Source organism: Rhinoderma darwinii, chromosome 1 (assembly GCF_050947455.1).
Source record: "Rhinoderma darwinii isolate aRhiDar2 chromosome 1, aRhiDar2.hap1, whole genome shotgun sequence".
NCBI classification, from domain to species: Eukaryota; Metazoa; Chordata; class Amphibia; order Anura; family Rhinodermatidae; genus Rhinoderma; species Rhinoderma darwinii.
The window spans coordinates 432,561,265-432,586,212 of NC_134687.1; the positions used below are offsets into that span (position 1 = coordinate 432,561,265).

A 24,948-nucleotide genomic window follows, 5' to 3' on the forward strand; every position below is an offset into this window, starting at 1 on the left:
TCTCGCTTTCTCTCTTTCTCTCGCTTTCTCTCTCTCTCTCGCTTTCTCTCTCTCTCTCTCTCTCGCTTTCTCTCGCTTTCTCTCTCTCTCTCTCTCGCTTTCTCTCTCTCTCTCTCTCTCGCTTTCTCTCGCTTTCTCTCTTTCTCTCGCTTTCTCTCTTTGTTTATCAATTGGATGTCTACCATTTGCCCCAATCATCCCTTGAGAAGTGGCCTTGCATAGACGATCACTCGTCATTGAATTTAGTTTGCATAGGTTTCCATAACTAGCTTTGTGATAGTGATCGTGCTTACGCAGTCCTCTCACCATGGAGGGTCAACACTAGAGCTGGCCAGTTCTAAAAGACTTACGACCAGTCTGATTTAACATGCTATAAGACTTTTGAAATTATGTTAGTAATTTTTTTTTTCCTACAGCTACTTCTAGAAGGGACATAAGCCTACCAGCCTTGACGAAAGCCCTAGAGAGATCAAATGGTGATGTCAATGGGATTTTCTGTACCAAAGCAAGAGCTCCCTGGCTTAGTTTTGAAATTATTTTCATGGATTAAACAGAAGAAGCCTCAACGTAGTTACTTGACCTGTACAAAAACCTGCGAAGGGCAATGATGTTCATTTTGTTTGACCACATAGACACTTGTTTTATGTGCACATGCAGTATGTCTATTGACATGTCAATAACTACAGAGATAGGAGACTTAAAGAGGCTCTGTCACCACATTATAAGTGCCATATCTCCTACATAATCTGATCGGCGCTGTAATGCAGATAACAGTGGTTTTTATTTTGAAAAACTATCATTTTTGAGCAAGTTATAAACAATTTTAGATTTATGCTAATTCGTTTCTTAATAGACAACTGGGCGTGTTTTTACTTTTGACCAACTGGGCGTTGTACAGAAGAGTGTATGACGCTGACCAATCAGTGACCAATCAGCGTCATACACTTGTCATTGTTCCAGCCCAGCTTCTTTCACTGCACAATCACACTGCAACAATGGGCTGGAACAATGAGAAGTGTATGACGCTGATTGGTCACTGATTGGTCAGCGTCATACACTTCTCTGTACATCGCCCACTTGGTCAAAAGTAAAAACACGCCCACTTGTCTATTAAGAAACTAATTAGCATAAATCTAAAGATGCTCATAACTTGGTCAAAAATGATCGTTTTTCAAAATAAAAACCACTGTTCTCTACATTACAGCGCCGATCAGACTATGTAGGAGATAGGGCATTTATAATCTGGTGACAGAGCCTCTTTAAAGGATTACTTACATATGGTAGTTGCATATTAGATGCGTAGTTGCTGTACTGCAGTGGCTTGTCCCCTGTGAGTTTTTTTTTTTCATGTGCTGTTTTTTATCTTGTCATGATATTGACATCTGCAGTCAGTGTATTTACTGAAACCTGTATTCTATTATTCAATATTTTCTATATAAAGAGATCCATAGGAATTCTGGATTTTAGTGTGTTCTACTGGTGCTGGCATAGCTTTAAGCTGTTGCGTGCTGCACTGACTTTAGCCGGCTTTCCTGCCAGCTGACAGCTTGGTACCATGCGGCACACAGAATTCTCCTGACTATCAGAGCGACTTGCTATAGGGTATTATAAAGTATGTACGTCAGTGTTTCTATGAACTATACAACTCCTTCAGTCTTTTATGAGTTCTACTCGTACAGTGTAAATATTGGCTAATTATCCCAGGACAATCTAAGGCCTCGTTCACATTTGCGTTGGAGGCTCTGTTATAGGGGCCTCGGTCGTATATTTGGCTGAGAATATAGAAAACTACAGCTTAGCATAGCACATTGCGTAATTACGTATACATTGTGTGGTATTTGTGAGGCATTGGCTAACATTGCACTAAAAAACTGACATACATGCAGTGCACCAAATTGATGACATTTTTTTTTGGGCACTTAGCACCAAAAAGCATGCGAAATCGCCCCCGTTGATTTCAATGGGAGGCAGAGGCGTTTTTTTTTTGGTGGCGGCTTTTGCCCGTTTGCGAGAAAAAAAAAAAGCTGCATGTCTTTTCCTTCGGCGGTCTCCGCCTCTGCCCTCCCATTCAATCCGTGGGAGGCAGAAAAAACCTGCAGCGCTCGTTTCTGAGCAGTTTTTGCGGCACTTTTTTGCCTGCGGTCCTTGCATTAGCTCCAAAGGCCGCAGGCGAAAAGCGCCGCAAAAAAACACGGAAAAAATGTGCAGGCAGTCCAAAATTTGGTTGCCTGCAAAAATCTCAGTGTAAACAGGGCTTAACACTGACCTGGAAAAGGACCTCGGAACTGTAGCAACCAGTGTCGTGCAGCTGCCATTGCAAATAGGATTATGGCGACTATTGTACTGTTTTCGCCGCCATTATAAAAAGTGAGGAGTTTAGCAGAAGTGGCAGGGCCATCCATTGCCAATGCATTGACTATAATTTAAGACCGAAACTGGCGTAAATAATAGTGCAATGGAGTAGATTTCACTTTCTGGCGCACGGACAGCCAAAGATGCATCTAATTTAGGACTTATTCACACAAGCGTTCGCAAATTGAGTCTGTTGTTCTCCGTGTTTCTCCTCTGCAGGAACTTTCTAGCTTTATTTTTTCTCAACATTTCTATAGCTACTGATGCGTGAAACATGGACAGCACGTGGATGTCTTCCGTGTGCTGTATCTCTTGTTTTCACGCACCCATTGACTTCAATGGGCGACGTGGTCTGCAAAAACTGACCGCAATAGGACATGCGGTTAGTTTCACGCAACGGACACCGGCTCCGTGAAAAAACACTAATGTTTGACAGAAAAATGACCAATTCAATGGGGTTAGTCAGTTATTTAAACGTACAGCACACGGATGTGTAATACGCTCGTGTGAATAAGGCTTTATTAGGAGGCAAGCGCATTTTATTCTTTTGTTTATATTAAGACTGCCATATGAGACGCCAGTCTTACAGCGCTTAGAGTTGACTGGGGCAGATCAGAAAACTCACAAACTGATTTGTGGCAAATGTAGTATCCTATGACCGTGCCAATCAACTGATCTCTTCAGTACGATTTAGGCTATGTTCACACGGAGTATTTTGGGGGAGGAATATCTGCCTCAAAGCTCCAAACGGAATTTTGAGGCAGATATTCCTCCCCCAAAATACTCCGTGTGAATAGCAATGATCGCGCCGTTTTTCGCCCGCGGCCATTGAGCGCCGCGGGCAGAAAACACGCTTTCTCCTGCCTCCCATTGAAGTCAATGGGAGGTCGGAGGCGGAAGCGCCCGAAGATAGGGCATGTCGCTTCTTTTTCCCGCGAGGCAGTTTTACTGCTCGCGGGAAAAAGACGCCGACGCCTCCCATTGAAATCAATGGGAGGCGTTCTCGGGCCGTTTCTGCCGAGTTTTGCGACGCGGTTTCCGCGTCAAAAAACTCGGCAAAAGACCCCGTGTGAACATAGCCACACTGCTACCAATGCTTGTCTATGGAGATCGCATGGCTGTGTGTTTGATTAATTGCAATTGTTCGCAATGGGTGTGGCTGAAACCTTTTATGCTCCATAATTAAAAGGGGTGCCCAAATACTTTTGCCCATATAGTGTATATCTTGTACGAAGAGCTTCATATATATATATATATATATATATATATATATATATATATATGTGTGTGTGTATATATGTAATATGTATATATACTAGTCCTTAATGAATTTAAATATCATCAAAAAGTTAATTTCAGTAATTCAATTTAAAAAGTGAAACTCATATATTATACAGATTCATTACACACAGCATTTTTCTCTTTACATTTTGGGTTTTCATTAACTGTTAGCCATTTTTGTGGTGTGCTGTTTTGGCTAATAGAATAGAATATTACAGGGACAGGTCCATTCCACTGCTTTTCCTTAGGGCAGCATATTGAGGTGACAAATCTGCTTTAAATGCTTCTGTCTCATGACCGCAGTATTTATCTATAGATAGACCGCACACACACAAGGCACGGAGCTGTAAAGTACGGTCATATTAGAATTGTGCCACCATTTGTGACCACGCTGATAATGACAAGATGGCCTGCTGTTCCCACTGCTTTCTATTGGCAGAAACATTCTGCACCAGATACGTTCACTGGACATATTTTCCGATTTATACCACCAGCCGCTATTCTTTCTTTTTACCTCGCGTTCTAGAGTGTCTGTTATGGACTTGTTTATGTCATGGAGAAATAATTAACTTTCGGCACAATGTTAAAACCCTCAAAAGGTCGGACTGATCTTTAGTTACGTTTGGCATGTCTTCTGCTCTAGTAACGGCAGTTATGTTATGACCTCACTAGGCCTGTCTGCGCGTATCATTATTTTATAAACATGGCTCAAGTGATAGCAGAAAAATGCCGTGGACATATCAGAAGATTTCCTAGAACCCTACTAAGGTCACACTTCACCTCTATCACTTCTGCTGAAGATTCTGTCTGTTTTATTCCACACTATGAAGCCTTGGAAGGAAACTTATCTGCAAGGTTTACTGTCTTGTTCATTTATTAAAGGGCTTAGTCCTGTGGGTGGCATGTGTTTTCAGGTATAAGATATGTAGTACAGTGCACAGGCAGCGAATAGCTCATGGTTTTACCTTTAAATTTAGCTGTCCCAAAACTAAGGGCATCTAATAACGCTAACCTCTTCTATTGTTGTGGTACTTTGGGATCCAGCAGGTTATACACACAATTCACAGGCTATACACACAAATCGCAGGTTGTTCATGACCACACCCACTTTTTCGGACACAATTTTAGAAATTTGAAAATGAGAATATATGGTTTTCGTACCAAACGCCTTATTTGTTATTAAAGCGGCACTCCAGCTTTTTTTTGCCTATATTTAAGAATAATGTGGAGACTACTGTGTATGCTTTGCGTATACCTGTTCTAGTTGATGTGTCATTTCTGGGTTGTCTGCCATCTTGGTTCTTTCTTCCCCTCTGGGGATGCAATCTGATCACACTGCCCTTGTTGAGCTTTGAGTATTAAGTGCAGGAAGTGAAAGATCAGTGACCTAGAACTGCTGTTCTGATACTGCAGAGTCCTTGTATTCCTACTGTATGTGATGCAGCTTCACACTGCTCTCCCTGCCTCCTGCATTTGATAGATTTATCCATCTCCGTTTTTATACAGGAGACATTGAGAAGCAGGATCTTATAGAAATAAACTTGAGATTCTGCACAGCACACACAGTGTAGACCCGTGGTTACCAAACGTTCTGAGGCTGATCCACGTTTGGCCGAGACTTTTGTTTTGTTTGGTACTCCCACTACTGTACTTAGCCTCATTTCATCTGACGTATTTCAACATCATTCGTAGCCAGATGCCAGTACTTAGATCCATTAAAAAAATAAGTCCCTTCAACATCGAAAACAACCATAAGGGTATGTTCACACACTAAGCGAAAAACGGCTGTAAAATATGGAGCTGTTTTCAAGAGAAAACAGCCTCTGATTTTCAGCCATTTTTTAAACCACAAAGGTTTTTCGATGCATTTTTTGCTGCCATTTTTGGAGCTGTTTTTCTATTGACACAATGAAAAACGGCTCCAAAAATGGCTCAAGAAGTGACATGCACTTCTTTCTAAGGGGCGTTTTTTTTAACCACCCTTTTTTTCAAACTGCAGTGTAAAAAAATGCCCCGTCGGAATGAAACACTGTTTTTTCCATTGAAATCAATGGGCAGATGTTTGTATGCGTTCAGCTTCCGTTTTTCGGGGGGGTTTATGGCCCGAAAAATGTCTGAAAATAAGCCGTATGAACATACCCTAATGGTGCCGGCAAGGGAGGGGGCGGACTGTAGGTATCCTGCTGCTGTGTGTCGCCTGACTAACTATGGCTGCTGATGGTGGGTCTTGTGACCTGACCCGTTCATTATTGGCAATCAAAGGCGTAGCTAGGGGTTTAGCAGAGGGAGCTAAACACATCTGAGTGGGCCCCCCACACAGTATAATGGCCCCTTAGTGGCCCCCACACAGGATAATGCCCCTATAGCTGCCCCCGCGCAGGATAATACCTCTATAGCTGTCCCCACACAGTATAATGCCCCTGTAGTTTCGCCCTTTACAGTATAATACCTCTGAAGCTGCCCCCTACAAAGTATAATGCCCCCATAGCTGCCCCATACAGTATATTGCCCCATAGCTGTCCCCATACCGTATAATGCCCTTAAAGCTGTCCCCATAGCTTCCCCATACGGTATATTGCCCTACAGCGGCCCCCCATACCACGTATAATGTCCCCATAGCGCTTAAAGAAAATGATAAACTATTTTATTCACCCATCCCTGTTCCCACGACGAGTGGAGGAGATCCGTCTGCTCCTCCGGTCTGTGCAGTGCATAGCTTGGCACAGACAGGTGCGATGACGGTACTACATCGTGCCTGTCTGTGCCGAGCCACTCACGCCTGACATTACATAATGAATGCTGGAGCAAGGGGCCGTCGGTTCCCTGCTCCAGCAATGGATTCAACTGTAGCTGTGTCCTGAGGACGCAGATACATTTGAAACCGGAAAATCAGTGAGTGGCTCGCAACCCCCCAGACGTCTTCACACGACACCCCAGGGGGTTGTGACCCACAGTTTGGGAAGCGCTGGTATACACAGTCAGTGTAAATTAGGGGAGTTTTAGAACTCTGCAGCTAATCATTGTATGGACTCCCCTATTATCACTGCACTCCTGCTCCCTTAGATAGGGCAGAAATGATCTCTTACATAGCACTATATGCATAAAGGGACATACACAGGAACAAGGAGGGTGGAGCTGGGAGGGGAGAGGAGGGGTCCCAAAGCTGCCAGGAAGGATTTGATATTTGATGATGTAATCCTGCAGTTCAAAGGAAGTCAACCACACAGTAGACTTGACCGATATAATTCACAAGCGGATATGCAAGATAAATTGACATGCTGCTGATTTTAAAATCCGCACCGCAGGTCAATTTACCTGCGGGAAAATACTGCAGCGTGTACATGAGATCTCCTGGACTATGCATGTTCTGTAATACGTTTTGGTTTTGCTGCAGGCAAATACGTTCTAGAAAAACCGCACGTAATACGCATTGTGTGCATTGACCCTTAGCGTATATTCACACTGTTTTTTTTTGCAGGCACAAAAATCTGCCCCAAAAGTCCTTAAGGAATTTTGAGGCAAATTTTGGCCTGCCTCCACTTTTTTTGACAGTTTTTTTTTTTGTGTTCTTTTTCCAGCCGCGGCCATTGAGCGCTGTGGGCAAAAAACTTTGCGAAAAATGCTTTTGATTTCAATGGGAGGTTAGAGACGGAACCACGGGAAGAGAGCATGTCGCTTTTTTGGCGTGGTTTCAGAGGCAGTCTCCACGTCAAAAACGGCGCCAAAAAAACACGAACTAGCCCTTCCATTTTTAATTCACAACAATAAGTGCACAATAAACACAATAGAGATAAAAAAACAACATATCAAAAAGAAAAACCCACTCAAAACAATTAAATGCACATTTGGCATCCCCATAGTTGTGTGTGGTTATAACTTTTGATTAATAAGTCTTTTGGCAAGCCACCATTGTCTTCTAGCATATTTGAGTGTTCTACACAGACTAGAGGAACTCTTCCTACAGCTCACTGGTCTATAGCTGATGAGAAGTGACTACTGCTGCTCTGAGCACATAATGGAGCTCAGTAGTTGTCACTCCTCTAGTCCCCTTGGGTCATCCTGGAACTGCATTGCAGATAAGACACTAAACTCAGTCAAATTACTTGCAAAAGAAATGCTTGTACAGCATTTATATCACTTAACAGTAGAACAAGCTGTCAGCTATAAACCTATTTAATTAAGGTGCGGTCACGTGATGTATTTGCCTTAAATTTCCGCAGCGTAAAAATACACTGAAAAAACTATTCTCTAAATCAGACAGATTTCTCAATTTCTTGCGTTGCGGAGTATTTTTCCCATAGCCTTACATCATAACGTTTTCTGCAGCTGCTCAGATCCTGCAGTGGTCACATGCTGCTACAGCACGGTCGATAAGCGGCATGTGACCTAAGAGGCCAGCTATTCGCTGCGACCTGAGAATGGGACCTTCAGGGGGTGAGTATCTGTTGGCTTACTATCTAATTCTTTCCTCCGCCCTGAAGCCAATTTTGTAAAATCTGGGATAACCCCTTCACTGAAGCTGACAAAATACATATAGGCTACGTTCTACGTTCACACACGGCAGATTTGTGGCCCGGCAAATCTGCATGTGACGACCAGTCCTCACTAGAGAATGGGTCCACAGAGCGAGCGGCTGCCATGGGAGCGACAGGGGAGCAGAGTGTAGTGTTTTTTTCTTTTTTATAAATACACTCATCGCTGGGAAATCTGCACCAAAATCGACACAATTTGGTGCAGTTTTACTGCTGCTGATTTCCTACAGAAATTTCCCACCGTAAATGTGCTACGTGTGGATCTTGCCTACAGGGTGGTTATGGTTTCAGCAAGTAAAGGTTTATTCTTTGCATAAAGTGAAATTATTCTATACTTTCTGTATCCATTTCTTAATTTTCAATATCTCTGCTTACTGTTATTCAATAGGAACCATTATTATTTAGTTTCAGATGATGAAATCTGTCCTGGTAGGCAGTGAAGTTCCCCATTAAATTAATGGCAAGCAGAGATCTTGAAAACCATGAAGAATTGATACAGAAAGTAGATTAGAAGATTCAGGGGTGGGCATATCGCCGGTTCGGCTGCAGAGGGGATAGGGGCCCGCTCAGCTGCCCTAAACGACGCTGTGCGCATAGGCCGGCACGGCAGTGTAGCAGACGGAGGGGGTCCCCCACTTCCCTCCCTGTGCACTTTCGGCAACTCACAGATCGGGCCCCCTTCCTTCACATATGTCATTGATGCCATCAATAACATATGTTAAGAAAGGGGGCCCGATCTGTGAATTTCAGAATGTGCACTGGGTGGAAGGGGCCCCCTCCGTCTGCCGCCTGAAAGCGCCAATCTGTTACTTAGAAAACGTATTAGGAGGGGAGGGTCCTGGCAAGGCTTGCTCTGTTTGGTGGTCTTTGTCACATAGTAACTAGCGTCACTGTCAGATACAGTGCAACATCTGACAGTGACGCTCACTAGGTGACCAAGACCACCAGATAGAGCGCGTTGTACCTAGTAAGCAGCGTCGATATCTTTGGACCAGTTATTGATCCTGGATAGCGTCGCTGCTGAAATTAAGCCGAATAATAGTTGGCTGAGCCTCTCAGCCAATCAGTGTTAGGGTTATTCTTGTTCCGCCCTTTGAGCCTGCCAGTGCTCTTACTGTGTAGTGTGTGTGTGCTGAGCGTCATGAAGGGGGCTGACTGAAAATAAAAAGAACTAGGGGGTAGTGGTTACTTCCTCGTCTGTAGAAAATGTTTGGAGTGGAGGGGAACTCAGCGGACAGTTAAAGAGGCTTGCCCAATAGATGCGGGTCCCACCTCTGGGACTTGCACCTATCTCTAGAACGGTGTCCCCTAAACCCCGTTCTGCCCTTCTCTGCTCCTGCTGCTTCCTGGCTACTTCCTGATTAGATGGTCGGGAGTTCCGAAAACAGCTGAGCTACCTGGTTTCCGCAACTCCTATAGAAGTGAATGGCAGTTACGGACCTACGCTGCTTCAGTTACTGCCATTCACTTCTATGGGAGTTACGGAAACCACGTAGCTCAGTGAGCTATGCTGTTTTCGTAACTCCCGACATCTAATCCGGAAGTGGCTGGGAAGCAGCAGGAGCAGAGAAAGGCAGAACAGGGTTTAGGGGGCTCCGTTCTAGAGATAGGTGCGGGTCCCAGAGGTGGGACCCGCATCTATCAGATGTTTATGGCATATCCTGCGGATATACCATAAATATCCAAATTGGGCAAAGCCCTGTGTGGTCACCATGCTGTGGTGGCCTCCTCAAGCACTGTATGGGGTGCCACCATGACAAATACACTTATTTTATTATTGGTTTACTACTTTGGTTGTTGTATTTTGCTGTATAAAGTAAGTTTCCTTATACTAGTTTATTGGTTATTAGAATTGCAATTATTTATTTAAAAAAAAAAAAAAAACACTTTTCTGTCGTCACTTCCTCAGTTCAGCACTATTGCATTCCTATAGGTGAAGTATCGCAAGTTAGTCCTGCTTGATAAATAACAGTGCAATGAGATGAAGTCATAAGTTAGTTACATGAGTGGTTTGTGTTATACTCAATTGTTTAATATGGAAATTATTTGCATTATTTATGTTTGTTACTTGTGTTCTAAACCAGTAATAAAATGTGGAATATAGATTTGTATAGTCTTTATATACGGTGGCGTGGTTAGGTTATGGGGGGCCCAGGCACATTATTCGCACAGGGGCCCTCTGCTGTCTGTGTCCGCCTCTGAGAACATTGTATAAAGTAAAGTTATACAAAGAATAACCTCTTGTGCTCCAGTGAGAGACTATGGGACATGACACGGAAAGGTTTCGGAGTGACAGTCAATGACCATATGATTTATTTTTGGAATCTTCTGGATATTGCCGCTGTAGATATGGCCATATGTGTAACTTGGTGGTCTCGTTTCCTCATGCCCTCAGATGCTCTTGTCTTCTGATTAGACACTTTCTTCACTTTGATAGTCCTGACATTGTGACAGTGCTGGTCGTGTTATCTATAGGAAAATGCTGTTTTCCTTTTTATTTGGAGAGTTGCCATCAAGAAAAAAGTCTCTTGTGTCCATGATTTGTAGGCTCTTGGTTAATCTAGGCCTTCACCGAGATGGACAATATTCCAAAGTGTCTGCGGTTTACGGTACACCCCACTTTGCTGCTAACGTTACTTCTGACCTATGACTTCAGGTCAGGAGGTCAGGTCAGGATTCCTGTAGTAATGTTTCTAAAAACATGTTTTATGAGATTTGACAAATTGCTTTTCTTTTTTGTCTTTTATTTTTTCTTTCTCCCTGAAAACGCCACCACCAGTCTTGTCCATGAGCAGTTTTTTGTATTGCAGCATTCACTTGAATGGGGCTGAGCTGCAATATCAGAAACGGTCAATGAACAAGACTGGTGGTCCAAGAAGACCTTTCTTTCTAATCTCATACAACCCCCAGGAGCGCTCCAGTGAATGAATCATTTTTTTCTGCCCCCCTTCCCGGTAAACATGTGGAGAAATTGAGTGCAATGTTGTTGTATATTGACTTACCTCGTTCTCCGTTTTAACCATAGCCACTCCGTCGCCCAGTTGTCACGTGATCTTCATTCCGACTTTCTGAATCCTACAAGTCTGAGTGCCTTGATGTGAGTCTCCTCGACTTGCGCTGAGAGTGACTTCCGGTTTATACAGCAGACGCTGCAGGACTCAAAGTCCGAATGAAGATCATGTGACACCCAGAACAGAGCAGCTACGGTTAAAATGGAGAACCAGGTAAGTCCATACACAACATTACATTACATTTCTGTGTGGGTTAAAATGCCGGGGGGTAATTCACTGGAGTGCTTCTTTAGAGAGAACAGTTTCCCAAAAATCACAGGAAAGTCAGAATTTTCACAAACTGATTTTATATTTTGCTGTTTTTGTGTTACCAAGTTTCTAGTATAGCATGACTACATGGAGAGTAGTAGAATTAGTTTTTAACAGTCACATGTTGATAGAGGACGATCTTTTTGGCTAGGGGTATGGGCTATGGGTGGAAATGTTTCAATATCCAAGTGCTAAACCCTCTAATTCCAATAAGTCAACAACATAATGAAAACTACCGTAAATGATTTGCTGAAGGCTATACTTTGATCCTGATTATAGGCAAGGGATATCCAGATTCACTGTAATGAATTAACACATTGACCTAGCCAACAGATGCACAGGGAAAACCGCATGCAGCACAGCGTCTGAATGAATACTCTATGACAAGTCATGAAACTGCTTGATTTATGACATTTGATGTAATCCATGTATATGGTTGAGAGAGTCCTGTCTACAATAATAATAATTCACATTATCATCCAAACTCCTTAATAGAAAAAGGAATTCAATATGAGAAAAAAACGTAGAAAGGATCCTCGGCACGTCCAGATTAGAGAATATAAAAAAAGAGCTTTATTATAACATGAGTTAAAAGTCCAAGAGGACACAGGTAGGGCGTGTTACCGCTAACGCGTTTCGAACTAAGTGTTCATAGCATAACGTAACCGGTTTTACACATGTGTTAAAATCCACTTTAGCCGATCCTAACACATTAAAATAAATAAGGGCAGTACGATCACTGGTTTCAGAAACAGATTGATTATATACCAACATCGTATTGTGGATGAACGTGTATATAATAAAGATCTTTTTTTACACTCTAATCTGGATGTGCGGAGGATCCTTTCTAAGTTTTTTTTTTTTTTTTTTTTTTTTTTTTTTTTTTTCCCCCCTCCTACTGCAGAATTTGTGTCCGGATTGACCGCGTGAAAATTTGGCAGTGTATTATAATAGTAGCTAAGTGGATGAGATTTGAACAAATCTCCTCCACACTCTTCAGAAAAAAACAGCACAAAACGCGTGCAGAAATTGACCTGCGGTGCGGATTCTTAGGGTTCTTAAGTTCACACAGGGCGGATACGCTGTGTAAAGGTACACCGCTTATTTGCCCTGTTGCCCGCAGGGAATTCTGGTCGATAAACCACACCAAATTGTGGTGCAGGTTTTCGCCCGGAATGTCCACTGCAGAAATACTGCAATGTAAAAAAAAAAAATGGATATACTTACTATAATGATGCGTCCCTTTGACGTCCTGACGTTCTGCAGCCCTTGGATGACATTTCAACCGATATGATCCCTGCAGGCTGTGATTGGCTGCAGCGGTCACATGGGATGAAACGGCATCTCAGGAGGCCGGCCTGGATGAAGAAGCACACATTTCTGGGTAAACATAAGATTTTGTATTTTTTCCTCAGTTGCGTTTTTTGCGACGGAATCACAGCTTTTGTGCCGCAAAAATGGCAACATCTGCTATTTGTTGCGGGTTTTACCTCCCCATTGATTTCAATGGGGAAAACCCGCAACAAAAAAGCAGCTATTACCCAAAAACAATTGACATTCTGCGGATTAAAAAAACGCACTGCGGGTCAATTTCTGAGCATTTTCCCACTTATCATTTATGCAGGGTGTGGATGAGATTCAAATGTAATCCACTCTGCTGCTACTATATAATGCTGTGGATTTTCCACGACAAAATCTGTTGCAATCCGCAGTATTTCCGCTACGTGCGAATTTACCCTTAATCTGCAGCTTGTCCATTTCTCTTGCGAGAATGCTTCAGAACTTCTTCAGTGTTTTTGTGTTGTGTTTTTGAACATAACCAGACAGCAATTACTCCGTAAGGATATGTGGAAGTGCGATATTCCCGAACACGCTGCAAATAAGCTTTTGGGTTATTAGAGTTTACATTACTCTGGTGTATGAAAAGTTTACCAACTTTACATTTATATTCAATTACTTTTCTGAGCCTGATGGCCTAGGCTGTGTTCACATGTTGTGCTCAATTCTCATTTTTTTTAAAATTATTCTACTGGGTTCTGGAAATAAATTGTAAGATAAATGTAGGTCATTTTTTTTAAGTTTTGACATAGAATTCGACCAATGGTGAGGACCAGGCATCACCATGTTCTGGCTATTGAGGGCCCAGCAGGAAACGATCGAGTAAGCCGTGCTGCTGGTTCAGCGTCTGTATAGAGCTTGCTGGGAGGGGAAAAAAAATAATCTGTAACCGCAAGCATTTCAGCCAACCGCTTTGTATTATTATAGGGACTGATTTTAGGGGTGTGTCTGTCGACAAGCTGTTGACTTGTTCCAGAACCAAAAATGCTAGTAGTAAAGTCTTCCCTTTTCTGTGAAATTAACTTCTCTGCGTTTCTGTTATATTGGTTTCTGGGGAAGCCGACAGATGTCCAATATGGCTGCCATTAAGCCTGGCGTCCGTTATGAATCTACTGCTATTTTAGCAACCTTTTTAACTAGAGAAGCATTGTGGGATCTCACTACTTGGCTTTTGTCATAACGGTTGTAGTACACGATCAAACAGGATTATTTTACTGTTCTGTTTTAAAGGTTCAGCGTTGTTCCCTGCTGTCTTTTCGTAGGTTTACAATAGGATTTCCTGTTCAGAAAAGGAAGAAGGGTGAACACAGAAATAAATGTTTCCCCTGCAGATTGTAGTCTTATCTTGGTTATCTCCAGTGGTGCAAAGTGTGTAAAAACCTCCAATTATACAGACAAAGCATTATTCAGTAATTCCACTTGGACGCATAAGCAGACTGGATCCAAAAACACAAGTTTAAGGGGCTGTCTAGACTTATGTAAATAAAGCGTAATTATTGTGCTACTTTCTAGTATATTTTGTTTCGATTGCACACTATTTTCAAGATCCTTGTCAGTGAATAGAAAAATTGCTTAAATCCAAAGGCAGATAAACATGTACATGCCTTATAATTATCATAGCTGAGGGTTTGCTACAATTGTATGGAGTTTTGCCAATCTTTCATGAGCTAAACAATATAGGATCCAGCTGATACATTTGACAAACACGAATACATTGTAGCAAACTTTGAGCACAGGAGGGATTTACTTGATACAATTTTAGCTAAATGAGAATTATGTATGGGGTGTCAGCCTGTGCATGTAAACACAAATGTTTCCATTCACTGACCAGGAACAGATCTTGAAAATGGTAAGGAATTTATAGAATCTGTACACTTTCACAACCATATTTTTATTGCCTCAATGCGTCCAAATTGTCGTTTCTACAGCTTCTATGCAGATCTATATGTTACTATGGCAACAGACTACAAACCCTGTGGTAGTGCCTTCTGTCTGTCCTCTACTTTTTACTAACACACATTTGGTAGGTTAAAAGAATTAGAGAAAATGTGGTAGGCATGACTGCTGGATCAGACAACAGAGTTTGCCTTCATTTATCATCAAAGCATAGTCACATTGTTATCTGTGACTATGCCCTGATAAATGAAAGAAATGTGTACCACTAAGTTTAGCCTTCAAAGTTCATTCTCTAGTAGAAAACAGTGCGGAGTACTACTTGCAGTCTGTAAAGTTGCCAGTTCTGACCTTGTAATAGCAAAATACCTTTACTAGTGTGCTTCATAGGGTTTGTATACTCAGGAGCGCCTTCCTTGAAAGTCCGCCCCTCAGGTAATCGGCTGATCGCTGCGGGTCTGACTGCTGAAACCTCTGGCGGTCAACTGATAGGTGCAGGGGAAATGTATGGTTATATGGTACCCATTGAAATGGATAGATTTACCAGGTTATACATGGCTGTTCCAAGTACTTTCACATATATGAAAGCAAAAAAAATAAAAAATGCAACTCAGGCCTTGTCTCGTGAAAATAAGGAATTCAGCCAGAACCCACCTTCTTGTTATACTAGGCTCAAGCTAAAATGCCAACAAGTACACAATGTTGTATTAACCACCATCTACTTGTTTACTTTCAGCATTCGAAGTGTGATGCAGAAGTATCTTGAAGAACGAGGGGAGCTGACCTTTGACAAGATATTCAACCAGAAAATTGGTGAGGGCGCCATTTCTGTATGTGATATGAGTCCTAAAATGTTAAGGGGTGTTTTTAGATTAAATGGATCAAATATGACGCAGGCCAGTAATGAAATAACCTTGCGGGAGCCGCTTGTTGTATATATGACATTGAGTTTGGATTGATAATGTGGCTGTGTTTTGAAGTTGCATTGCTTATGTGCAGATTATAGTGAATATGGAGTCATTTAGACTGGATTAGTTGTTTCCCTGAGGGCATGTTGATCCTATTATTAATTTCTCTTTCTTATAACTGGTAATATGCACATTTTTTAATCGAACCTTTTACTTAATGGGGCAAATTAAAATCTTAAGTACATGAATTAAGCAAGGACTCTCCTAAATTTATTTTCAGTTATCCAGTAGAACACTCCAAAAAATATTTACTAGAATATTTCTTATACCAAAAAAGTCCTTTGTAATTGAATGTGTCTTAGGGTAGACAAAAATCACCTATTGGGGGATAAGGCTGTGGGAGATATGGCTGTTTCCAAATCTCCCATAGACTTAATGGAATGTGGGACAATGCAGCCTTGTTCTTGGGATCAGTGGGGAGGGGGGCGGGGTACCATCAGATGGACACATATATCTAATGTGTATGGGCACCCTGATCTGTCTGCCAAACCCAACTATTTTGGCGTGTTCAGTCGACCGCTATTGTGAGTAGGGATGCACGATACTTCGATACTGTTTCGATACCGTGCACCCTCAAACGGTTCGATACCGTTATTTCATGTGTTTCGATACTAAACTGTGTGGCCGCACAGCTTAGTATAGTAATACATGAATGTATGAGAGCGGGCTAAGGCTGTGCAATACAGTCATTGCCCCGCTCCTGAGAAGTGCGCGCGTGGTCAGCATGATGTGATGCGACCAGCGCTGCACTAATGAGCGGTGGCACTGAAGAAAGAACATGGCGGGCGCACTGCAAAACACCCCTATGTTCTGTCTTCAGTGCCTGCGCTCATTAGTGCAGTGCCGGCCGCATCACCTCATGCTGACCGCGCGCGCGCCCTTATTGTCAGGAGCGGGGCAAGGCTGTATTACACAACCGCTCTAACAGCGGAGATCAGAGAAACCTCTCATGTCCGCCACTATTCTCCTGAATGCTGCGATCAAAGCTGACCGCAGCATTCAAGGGGTAAATGAGAAGGAGGATGCCCTTTCGATCGCGTCACAGGGAATTCCTGTGGAGTGATTTAGGGCCATACCATATATGGACAGACAGCCCAGTGTCCGTTGAAGGACCACAGGGCTCTCTGACCATATTTCCAGTTATGGCATACTTAGGTATGTCCTATCAACTGCCTGTGTACTATCAGTATATAGATATATGCCAGTACATAAAATTTTAAAAATAAAAAAAGTAAAAAAAAATAATTAATGTTAAATAAATTTAAAAAAAACACACGCATTACAATAAAAATTTAAATAAGTCTCGATACATAAAATATACACGTTCGGTATCGTCTCGACCGTAATAACACATTTATAGCGTCATTCATGTTTACGCTGTTATAAAATAAAAAAACTGCCTTCTTTCACTTATTCATGTGAGGCACGAGGTGTTATGATTTTTTAACCTCCGTATGCCTCAGATTAATAGTAATTAACCCCATCATGTACCTCACACATTAACCCAATGTTGTCCATTATGACTGAGGAACATGATGGGGTTAATTACTATTAATGTGAAGCACGTGGAGGTTCAACATTCATCACACCACGCGCCTCACATCAGAAAAGTGAAGATTTATTTTTTTTATGACTATTATTATTATTGTTGGCAAAAGTATAGTTTTAGCATAGTGAGTGGAAATACTACACGAAGTATCGGTATCTAAGTCCAAATTCTGGTATTCTGGTATTTATGATTTCTCAACGTAATATGGCCTAAATGGCTGTAGTGAGAGAACCTCTCTTATCCATAAACAAAAAAAAAAAATAATAGATGTTCAATTTTTGAGTTTTTTTATTTTTTTTTCCCTTTCAAAAATACTTTCTGGCTGTACATAGTAAGATTTTCTGTAGATTAAAGAAGACCTCCAGTGGAGACACAACTTTCCATGTCTGCATTCCCCCTGACTGTATACCACACTCTACACTTCTTTTATGTATGCTGTACTTACTTATAGAACTGCTGCCTTGTCTGTGCTTTAAAAAAGCCTCCATTTTGATTCTTAGATTTTCTCAGCTTTCTCTTCCTCTCTGCTTTGCTATCAATCCCATGATGCTTCATCACAGTATCACATGACCAGCTAAAGACCATACCATTTCTGCATGATGGGGGACACTGTGATTATTATTCTCTTAAATAAGCTGCCATAAGTTTACAGACAGGGAGGCTACACTATATTCTTCTATATTATACTTGTGTGACCGGAACCTATCTAAGTATCAGTGGTAGCTGATGATAGAAGTTTTCTATCCCCTCCCTGTGCAAAATGAGTGTGGTACAGGAACTAATGAAGTCTGTGATGGGTGACACATAGATCTCCATAGACTGAAGTAGAGAACGCGTGTCACCGAGCCTGATTCACACTGCTGCTAAGCAACCATCCCAGTCAGATATATAGCGATAGAAGCAGCAAGAGAAATAACAGGTGAGAAACTGACACATGGAATACCATAATGGAGCACATGGGAAACTTCAGTTTTGGCAGGAGTGTCCCTTTTAAAGGTAAATTCCATCAGAACAATGAACGAAAGATGCCCACATTGTTCAACTGATTAAAGAGGCTCTGTCACCAGATTATCAAATCCCTATATCCTATTGCATGTGATCGGCGCTGCAATGTAGATAACAGTAAAGTTTTTTGTTTTTTTTTTAAAAACGATCATTTTTGGCCAAGTTGTGAATAGAAGTGTATGATGCTGACATATGATGCTGACAAACCCTTCTATTCACAACGCCCAGCTAGTAAAAGAAGTAAACACGCCCAGATGTTACAAACACAATACACGCCCAGTTGGAAATAAGAGAAAACACGCCCAGTTGGCCATTAGAAAGGCTCATTTGCATAAATATAAAATTGCTCATAACTTGGCCAAAAATGATCGTTTTAAAAAAAAACAAAAAAAAAACGTTACTGTTATCTACATTGCAGCGCCGATCACACACAATAGGAGATAGGGATTTGATAATCTGGTGACAGAGCCTCTTTAACCCCTTCCCGACATACGCCGTATATATACGGCGCTGTCGGGAGGTGGTTCCCGCAAAGCGCCGTATATATACGGCGCAGTGATGGTGCGGGCTCAGGAGCAGAGCCGGCACCATCACCGCGGGGTGACAGCTGTATTATACAGCTGGCACCCTCCTGTAACTGCCAGGACCGGAGCTACTCTCCGATCCGGCAGATTAACCCCTCAGATGCTGCGCTCAATAGAGCGCAGCATCTGATAGGTTTTCACCCGATCGGCAACCCAGTGATGCAATCGCTGGGTTGCTGTGGCAATCGGACGCCAGAAAATGGCGTCCGAGTCTGCCTTGTACGGGAGCCGATGAGGACCCGCCTGCGGCGAGTCCTCATAGGCTTGCTGTCAGTGAATAACTGACAGCGCTAATACACTGCACTACGTATGTAGTGCAGTGTATTAGAGTAGCGATCGGGGCATCAGGCCCTCATGTCCCCTAGTGGGACAAGTAAAAAAAGTAAAAAAAAGTAAATAAAAATGTGGTAAAACAATAAAAACACACACATTTCAAATAAAAATAAAGCTAAACTGACTTTTTTCCCATAGTAAGTATTTTATTATGGGAAAAACCGTAAAAATAAAAAAAACTATACATAATTGGTATCGCCGCGTCCGTAACGACCCAAACTACAAAACTATTATGTAATTTATCCCGCACGGTGAACGCGGTAAAAAAAAACCATGAAAAACAGCGCCAGAATCTTTGTTTTTAGGTCACATCTCCTTCCAAAAAATGCTATAAAAAGTGATCAAAAAGTCACATTTACTCCAAAATAGTACTAATAAAAAACGCCAATCCGTGCCGCAAAAAATAATCCCTGACACCGCTTTGTGCACGCAAAAATAATAAAGTTATGGGTCTTAGAATATGTCGACAGAGAAAACAAATGATTTTATAAAAAAAGTGATTTTATTGTGCAAAAGCCGCAATACATAAAAAAAACTATATAAATTTGGTATCGCCGTAATCGTATCGACCCGCAGAATAAAGCTAACATGTAATCTAGGGCGCACTGTGGATGCAGAGAAAAAAAACCAATAAAAAACTATTCCAGAATTGCTTGTTTTTGGTAATTTCCTTTACCAAAAAATGAAATAAAAAGTGATCAAAAAGTCGTATGTGTTCCAAAATGATACCAATAAAATCTACAGCCCGTCTCGCAAAAAACAAGCCCGCACACCGCTCAATCTACTGAAAAACAAAAAAGTTATGGCACTAGTAATGCGGTGATGAAAAACATCTCAATGTGCAGGCCGGAGGGGAACATTCCTTCAGTTTCAGGGCCCTAGTATTTAGGAACTAGGAAAGGGCAGGGACATAGCACATCCGCTGGAAGCGAGGGCGCCCGTATTATACCAGCGCAAAACTTTCCCAGCAATATTTCCCAAACTACGAAGGAGAAAAAGTCCCCAAAAGGTGCAGAGCGTTACAAAGGAGGGATAAGAAAGAAAACCGTTTATCAGTGTGACGCCGGCCTGCGCATAACGGATCGCTTCACAGCGTAACACACATCTATGGATAATTGTATTATTTACCCCATGATTATACCCTCCTATTATGCCCTGATATACTCCGCACAGATTACATATACCACCACATTATAAACTGAAATACCAGCAAAATCCCAAACAGAACTACTACCAAGCAAAATCCATGCTCAAAATGGCGCTCTTTCCCTTCTTAGCCCTACAGTGTGCCCAAACAGCAATTTATGGCCACAAGTAAGGCATTACCATACCCGGGAGAACCCGCTTAACAATTTATGGGGTAAGATTCTCTAGGGGCACAACATCTTGTGCGGTGAATGGGCAGATCAGTGGAGAAATTGCAATTTTCACTTTGCACCATCCACTGCGTATTCATTTCTGAAAAACACCTGTGGAGTCTAAATTGTCACTACATCCCTTGATAAATGCCTTTAGGGGTGTAGTTTCTAAAACGGGGTCACTTTTGTTTGGTACATCAGGGGTTTTGCAAATGCAACATGGCGTCCGCAAACCATTCCAGCAAAATCTACGCTCCAAAAGATAAATACCGCTCCTTTTCTTCTGAATGCTCCCATATATGTAAACAGTCGATTATAACCACATATGGGGTGTTACCGTACTCGGGAGAAATTACTTTACAAATGTTGGGGTGCTTTTTCTTCTCTATTCCTTGTAAAAATGAAAAATGTGTATCTAAAACGACATCTTGTTTGGAAAAAAAAATATTTTTCATTTTCATGGCTTAATTCTAATTAATTCAGCAAAAAACCTTTGGGATCAAAATTTTCACTATACCCCTAGATGATTCCTCAGGGGGTGCAGTTTCCCAAATGGTGTCACTTTTGGGGTGTTTCCACTGTACTAGTACCACAGGGGCTCAGCAAATATGACATGACACCCAGAAACCATTCCAAAATCCAAATGGTGCTCCTTCCATTCTGAGCCCTACCGTGTGTCCAAACAGATGTTTGTGACCACATGTGGGGTATTATTTTACTCGGGAGAAGTTGCTTTACAAATGTTGTGGTGCTTTTTCTCCTTCAGTCCTTGTGGAAATGAAAAAAAAATACCTAAACCTACATTTTCTTTGAAAAAATGTAGATTTTCATTTTTACGGCCTAGTTACAATAAGTTCTGTAAAAAACCTGTGGGGTAAAACTGCTCACTCTACCCCTAGATAATTCCCTCATGGGGTGTAGTTTCCAAAATGGGGTCACTTGTTGGGGGTTTCCACTGTTTTGTCCCCTCAGGAGCTTTGCAAATGTGACATGGCCTCCGCAAACCATTCCTGCTAAATTTGAGTTCCAAAAGCCAAATGGCGCACTTTCCCTTCTCAGCCTCGCCGTGTGTCCAAACAGCCGTTTATTACCACATGTGGGGTATTGTTTTACTCGAGAGAAATTTCTTTACAAATTTTATGGTGCTTTTTCTACTTTAGTCCTTGTGGAAATGAAAAAAAATTAGCTAAACCTACATTTTATTTGAAAAAATGTAGATTTTCATTTTCACAGCCTACTTGCAAAAATTTCTGCAAAAAACCTGTGGGGTCAAAATGCTCACTATACCCTAGATAATTTCCTCAAAGGGTATAGTTTCCAAAATGGGGTCACTTGTTGGGGGTTTCCACTGTTTTGTCACCTCAGGGGCTTTGCAAATGTGACATGGCCTCCGCAAACCATTTCTGCTAAATTTGAGCTCCAAGAGCCAAATGGCGCTCTTTCCCTTCTAAGCCCTGCCGTGTGTCCAAACAACTGTTTATTACCACATGTGGGGTATTGTTTTACTCGGGAGAAATTGCTCTACAAATGTTGTGGTGCTTTTTCTACTTTAGTTCTCTTGGAAATGAAAAATAATAAGCTAAACCTACATTTTATTTGAAAAAATGTAGATTATCATTTTCATGACCTAGTTCCAAAAATTTTTGCAAAAAAACTGGCCGGTCAAAATGCTTGCTACACCCCTAGATAAATTCCTCGAGGGGTATAGTTTCCAAAATGGGGTCACTTGTTGGGGGTTTCCACTGTTTTGTCACCTCAGGGGCTTTGCAAATGTGACATGGCCTCCGCAAACCATTTCTGCTAAATTTGAGCTCCAAGAGCCAAATGGCGCTCTTTCCCTTCTAAGCCCTGCCGTGTGTCCAAACAACTGTTTATTACCACATGTGGGGTATTGTTTTACTCGGGAGAAATTGCTCTACAAATGTTGTGGTGCTTTTTCTACTTTAGTTCTCTTGGAAATGAAAAATAATAAGCTAAACCTACATTTTATTTGAAAAAATGTAGATTATCATTTTCATGACCTAGTTCCAAAAATGTTTGCAAAAAAACTGGCCGGTCAAAATGCTTGCTACACCCCTAGATAAATTCCTCGAGGGGTATAGTTTCCAAAATGGGGTCACTTGTTGGGGGTTTCCACTGTTTTGTCACCTCAGGGGCTTTGCAAATGTGACATGGCCTCCGCAAACCATTTCTGCTAAATTTGAGCTCCAAGAGCCAAATGGCGCACTTTCCATTCTAAGCCCTGCCGTGTGTCCAAACAACCGTTTATTACCACATGTGGGGTACTGTTTTACTCGGGAGAAATTGCTCTACAAATGCTGTGGTGCTTTTTCTACTTTAGTTCTTTTGGAAATGAAAAAAAATTAGCTAAACCTACATTTTATTTTAAAAAATGTAGATTTTCATTTTCATGGCCTAGTTCCAAAAATTTTTGCAAAAAAACTGGCCGGTCAAAATGCTTGCTACACCCCTAGATAAATTCTTCGAGGGGTGTAGTTTCCCAAATGGGGTCACTTTTGGGGGGTTTCCACTGTTTTAGTTCCACTAGACCTGTTCAAAGCTGACATGGTGCCTAAAATATATTCTAATAAAAAGGAGGCCCAAAATCCACTAGGTGCTCCTTTGCTTCTGAGGCCGGTGCTTCAGTCCAGTAGCACGCTACGGCCACATGTGGGATATTTCCTAAAACTGCAGAACCTGGGCAATAAATATTGAGTTGCATTTCTTGGGTAAAACCTTCTGTGGTACAAAAAAAATGGATTCAAAATGAATTTCTGGAAAAAAATAATGAACTTTGTAAATTTCACCTCTACTTTGCCTTAATTCCTGCGCAATGTCTAAAGGGTTAAGAAACTTTCTAAATGCTGTTTTGAATACTTTGAGGGGTGCAGTTTTTAAAATGGGGTGACTTATTGGCGGTTTCTAATATCTAAGGACCTCAAAGCCACTTCACAACTGAACTGGCCCCTGTAAAAATAGCATTTTTAAATTTTCTTGAAAATGTGAGAAATTGCTGCTAAAGTTCTAAGCCTTGTAACGTCCTAGAAAAATAAAATGATGATCAAAAAACGATGCCAATCTAAAGTAGACATATGGGGGATGTTAGTTAGCAACATTTTTGTGTGGTATAACTGCCTGTCTTACAAGCAGATGCATTTAAATTGAGAAAAATGTTAATTTTTGCAATTTTTCGCTAAATTTTGGTGTTTTTCACAATAAATACTGAATGTATCGGGCAAATTTTGCCAGTAACATAAAGTCCAATGTGTCACGAGAAAACAATCTCAGAATCGCTTGGATAGGTAAAAGCATTCCGGAGTTATTACCACATAAATTGAAACATGTCAGATTTGAAAAATGAGGCTCTGTCAGGAAGGTCAAAAGTGGCCAAAGAGGGAAGGGGTTAAATGCATAACATTGGTCTCTACTGACTGCTCAATGTAGCACAGCTCAGTTTGTCATTTAAAATTGTAGCTTTATTATCCATTGGACTACAGGTTACGTTCATTTGAGTTAAAATCGAACTAGGAAGTTAGGCCTCCGCAGAAAAAAATCTTGGTGCCTTGACTGCTAGACTATATAAAAGAGTATCCGACACACCAATATTGAAACAAAGGTATTTTTATTTTGTTTTTGTTTTTAATGCCAGTGGCAGAGTGCGACGTTTCGGTCTAAGTGACCTTCATCAGGCACTGAGCCGTGCTGGAAACTACATAGACGAGCGCTAACTATCATGGCATACAGTGGCATATCTTGCCAATGGGCTCCCATTATATAAAAAAAATAACGACCTACACCATACGGTGTATATATATTTTTTTTTTTCTACTTTTTTCCACTGTATAGAATAGAGTTGTTCACTGCACTATTCTATGCAGTGAAAAAGTGTGCTGGAGAATATTGTCTCCATACATCTCATGGCAAACTGTAACATTACATTATAAGCAGCAGCATAGCATTTTCAGGTTATAATTAGAAGTACACTTTATACTGTTTTTTTTCTTAAATGGACACTAACTTTTCAAACAACATGCTAATCTAATAGAATTTGCATGAGTAAAACAACTCAATTTTAACAGTAAGTAAAATTACAAAGTTGATTTATATCCGGTATACTGTGTGAAATTACTGCCACTAGGTGTCTCCCTTACTGTAATCTTCTGTCCACCCCTTGTCAAGCAAAATCTTCCCCTAGATACAGAGCAAAGGAGACTGACTGCAGTAAGTAGGGGGTGTGTCTCTTCACTGCCTGCCCATAGAAGTCTATGGAGGGGAGTGAGGAGCAGGAAGGAGGGAGCAGGGAGAGAGAAAGACACACAATGCCCATAAGTCTATGGAAAGGGGAGTGGGAGTATGACAGACTGGGAAAGACACACTGCCGCTTTTATAGAGATAATGAATTCTGAGGTCATGGTATGGCTTGGACATTGATACT

At 41.5% G+C, this 24,948-nt stretch overlaps 1 protein-coding gene across 3 annotated transcripts in view; it reads left to right on the top strand.

Annotated features, from left to right (window-relative positions):
- GRK3 (G protein-coupled receptor kinase 3) overlaps positions 1-24,948 on the top strand; it is a 290,760-nt gene that overhangs the window by 80,761 nt on the left and 185,051 nt on the right. For all 3 annotated transcript variants that reach the window (XM_075830772.1, XM_075830786.1, XM_075830777.1), the window contains exon 2: positions 15,453-15,529. In XM_075830772.1, coding sequence (XP_075686887.1) covers positions 15,453-15,529 — 77 coding nt within the window. The remainder of the gene's footprint in view (positions 1-15,452; positions 15,530-24,948) is intronic.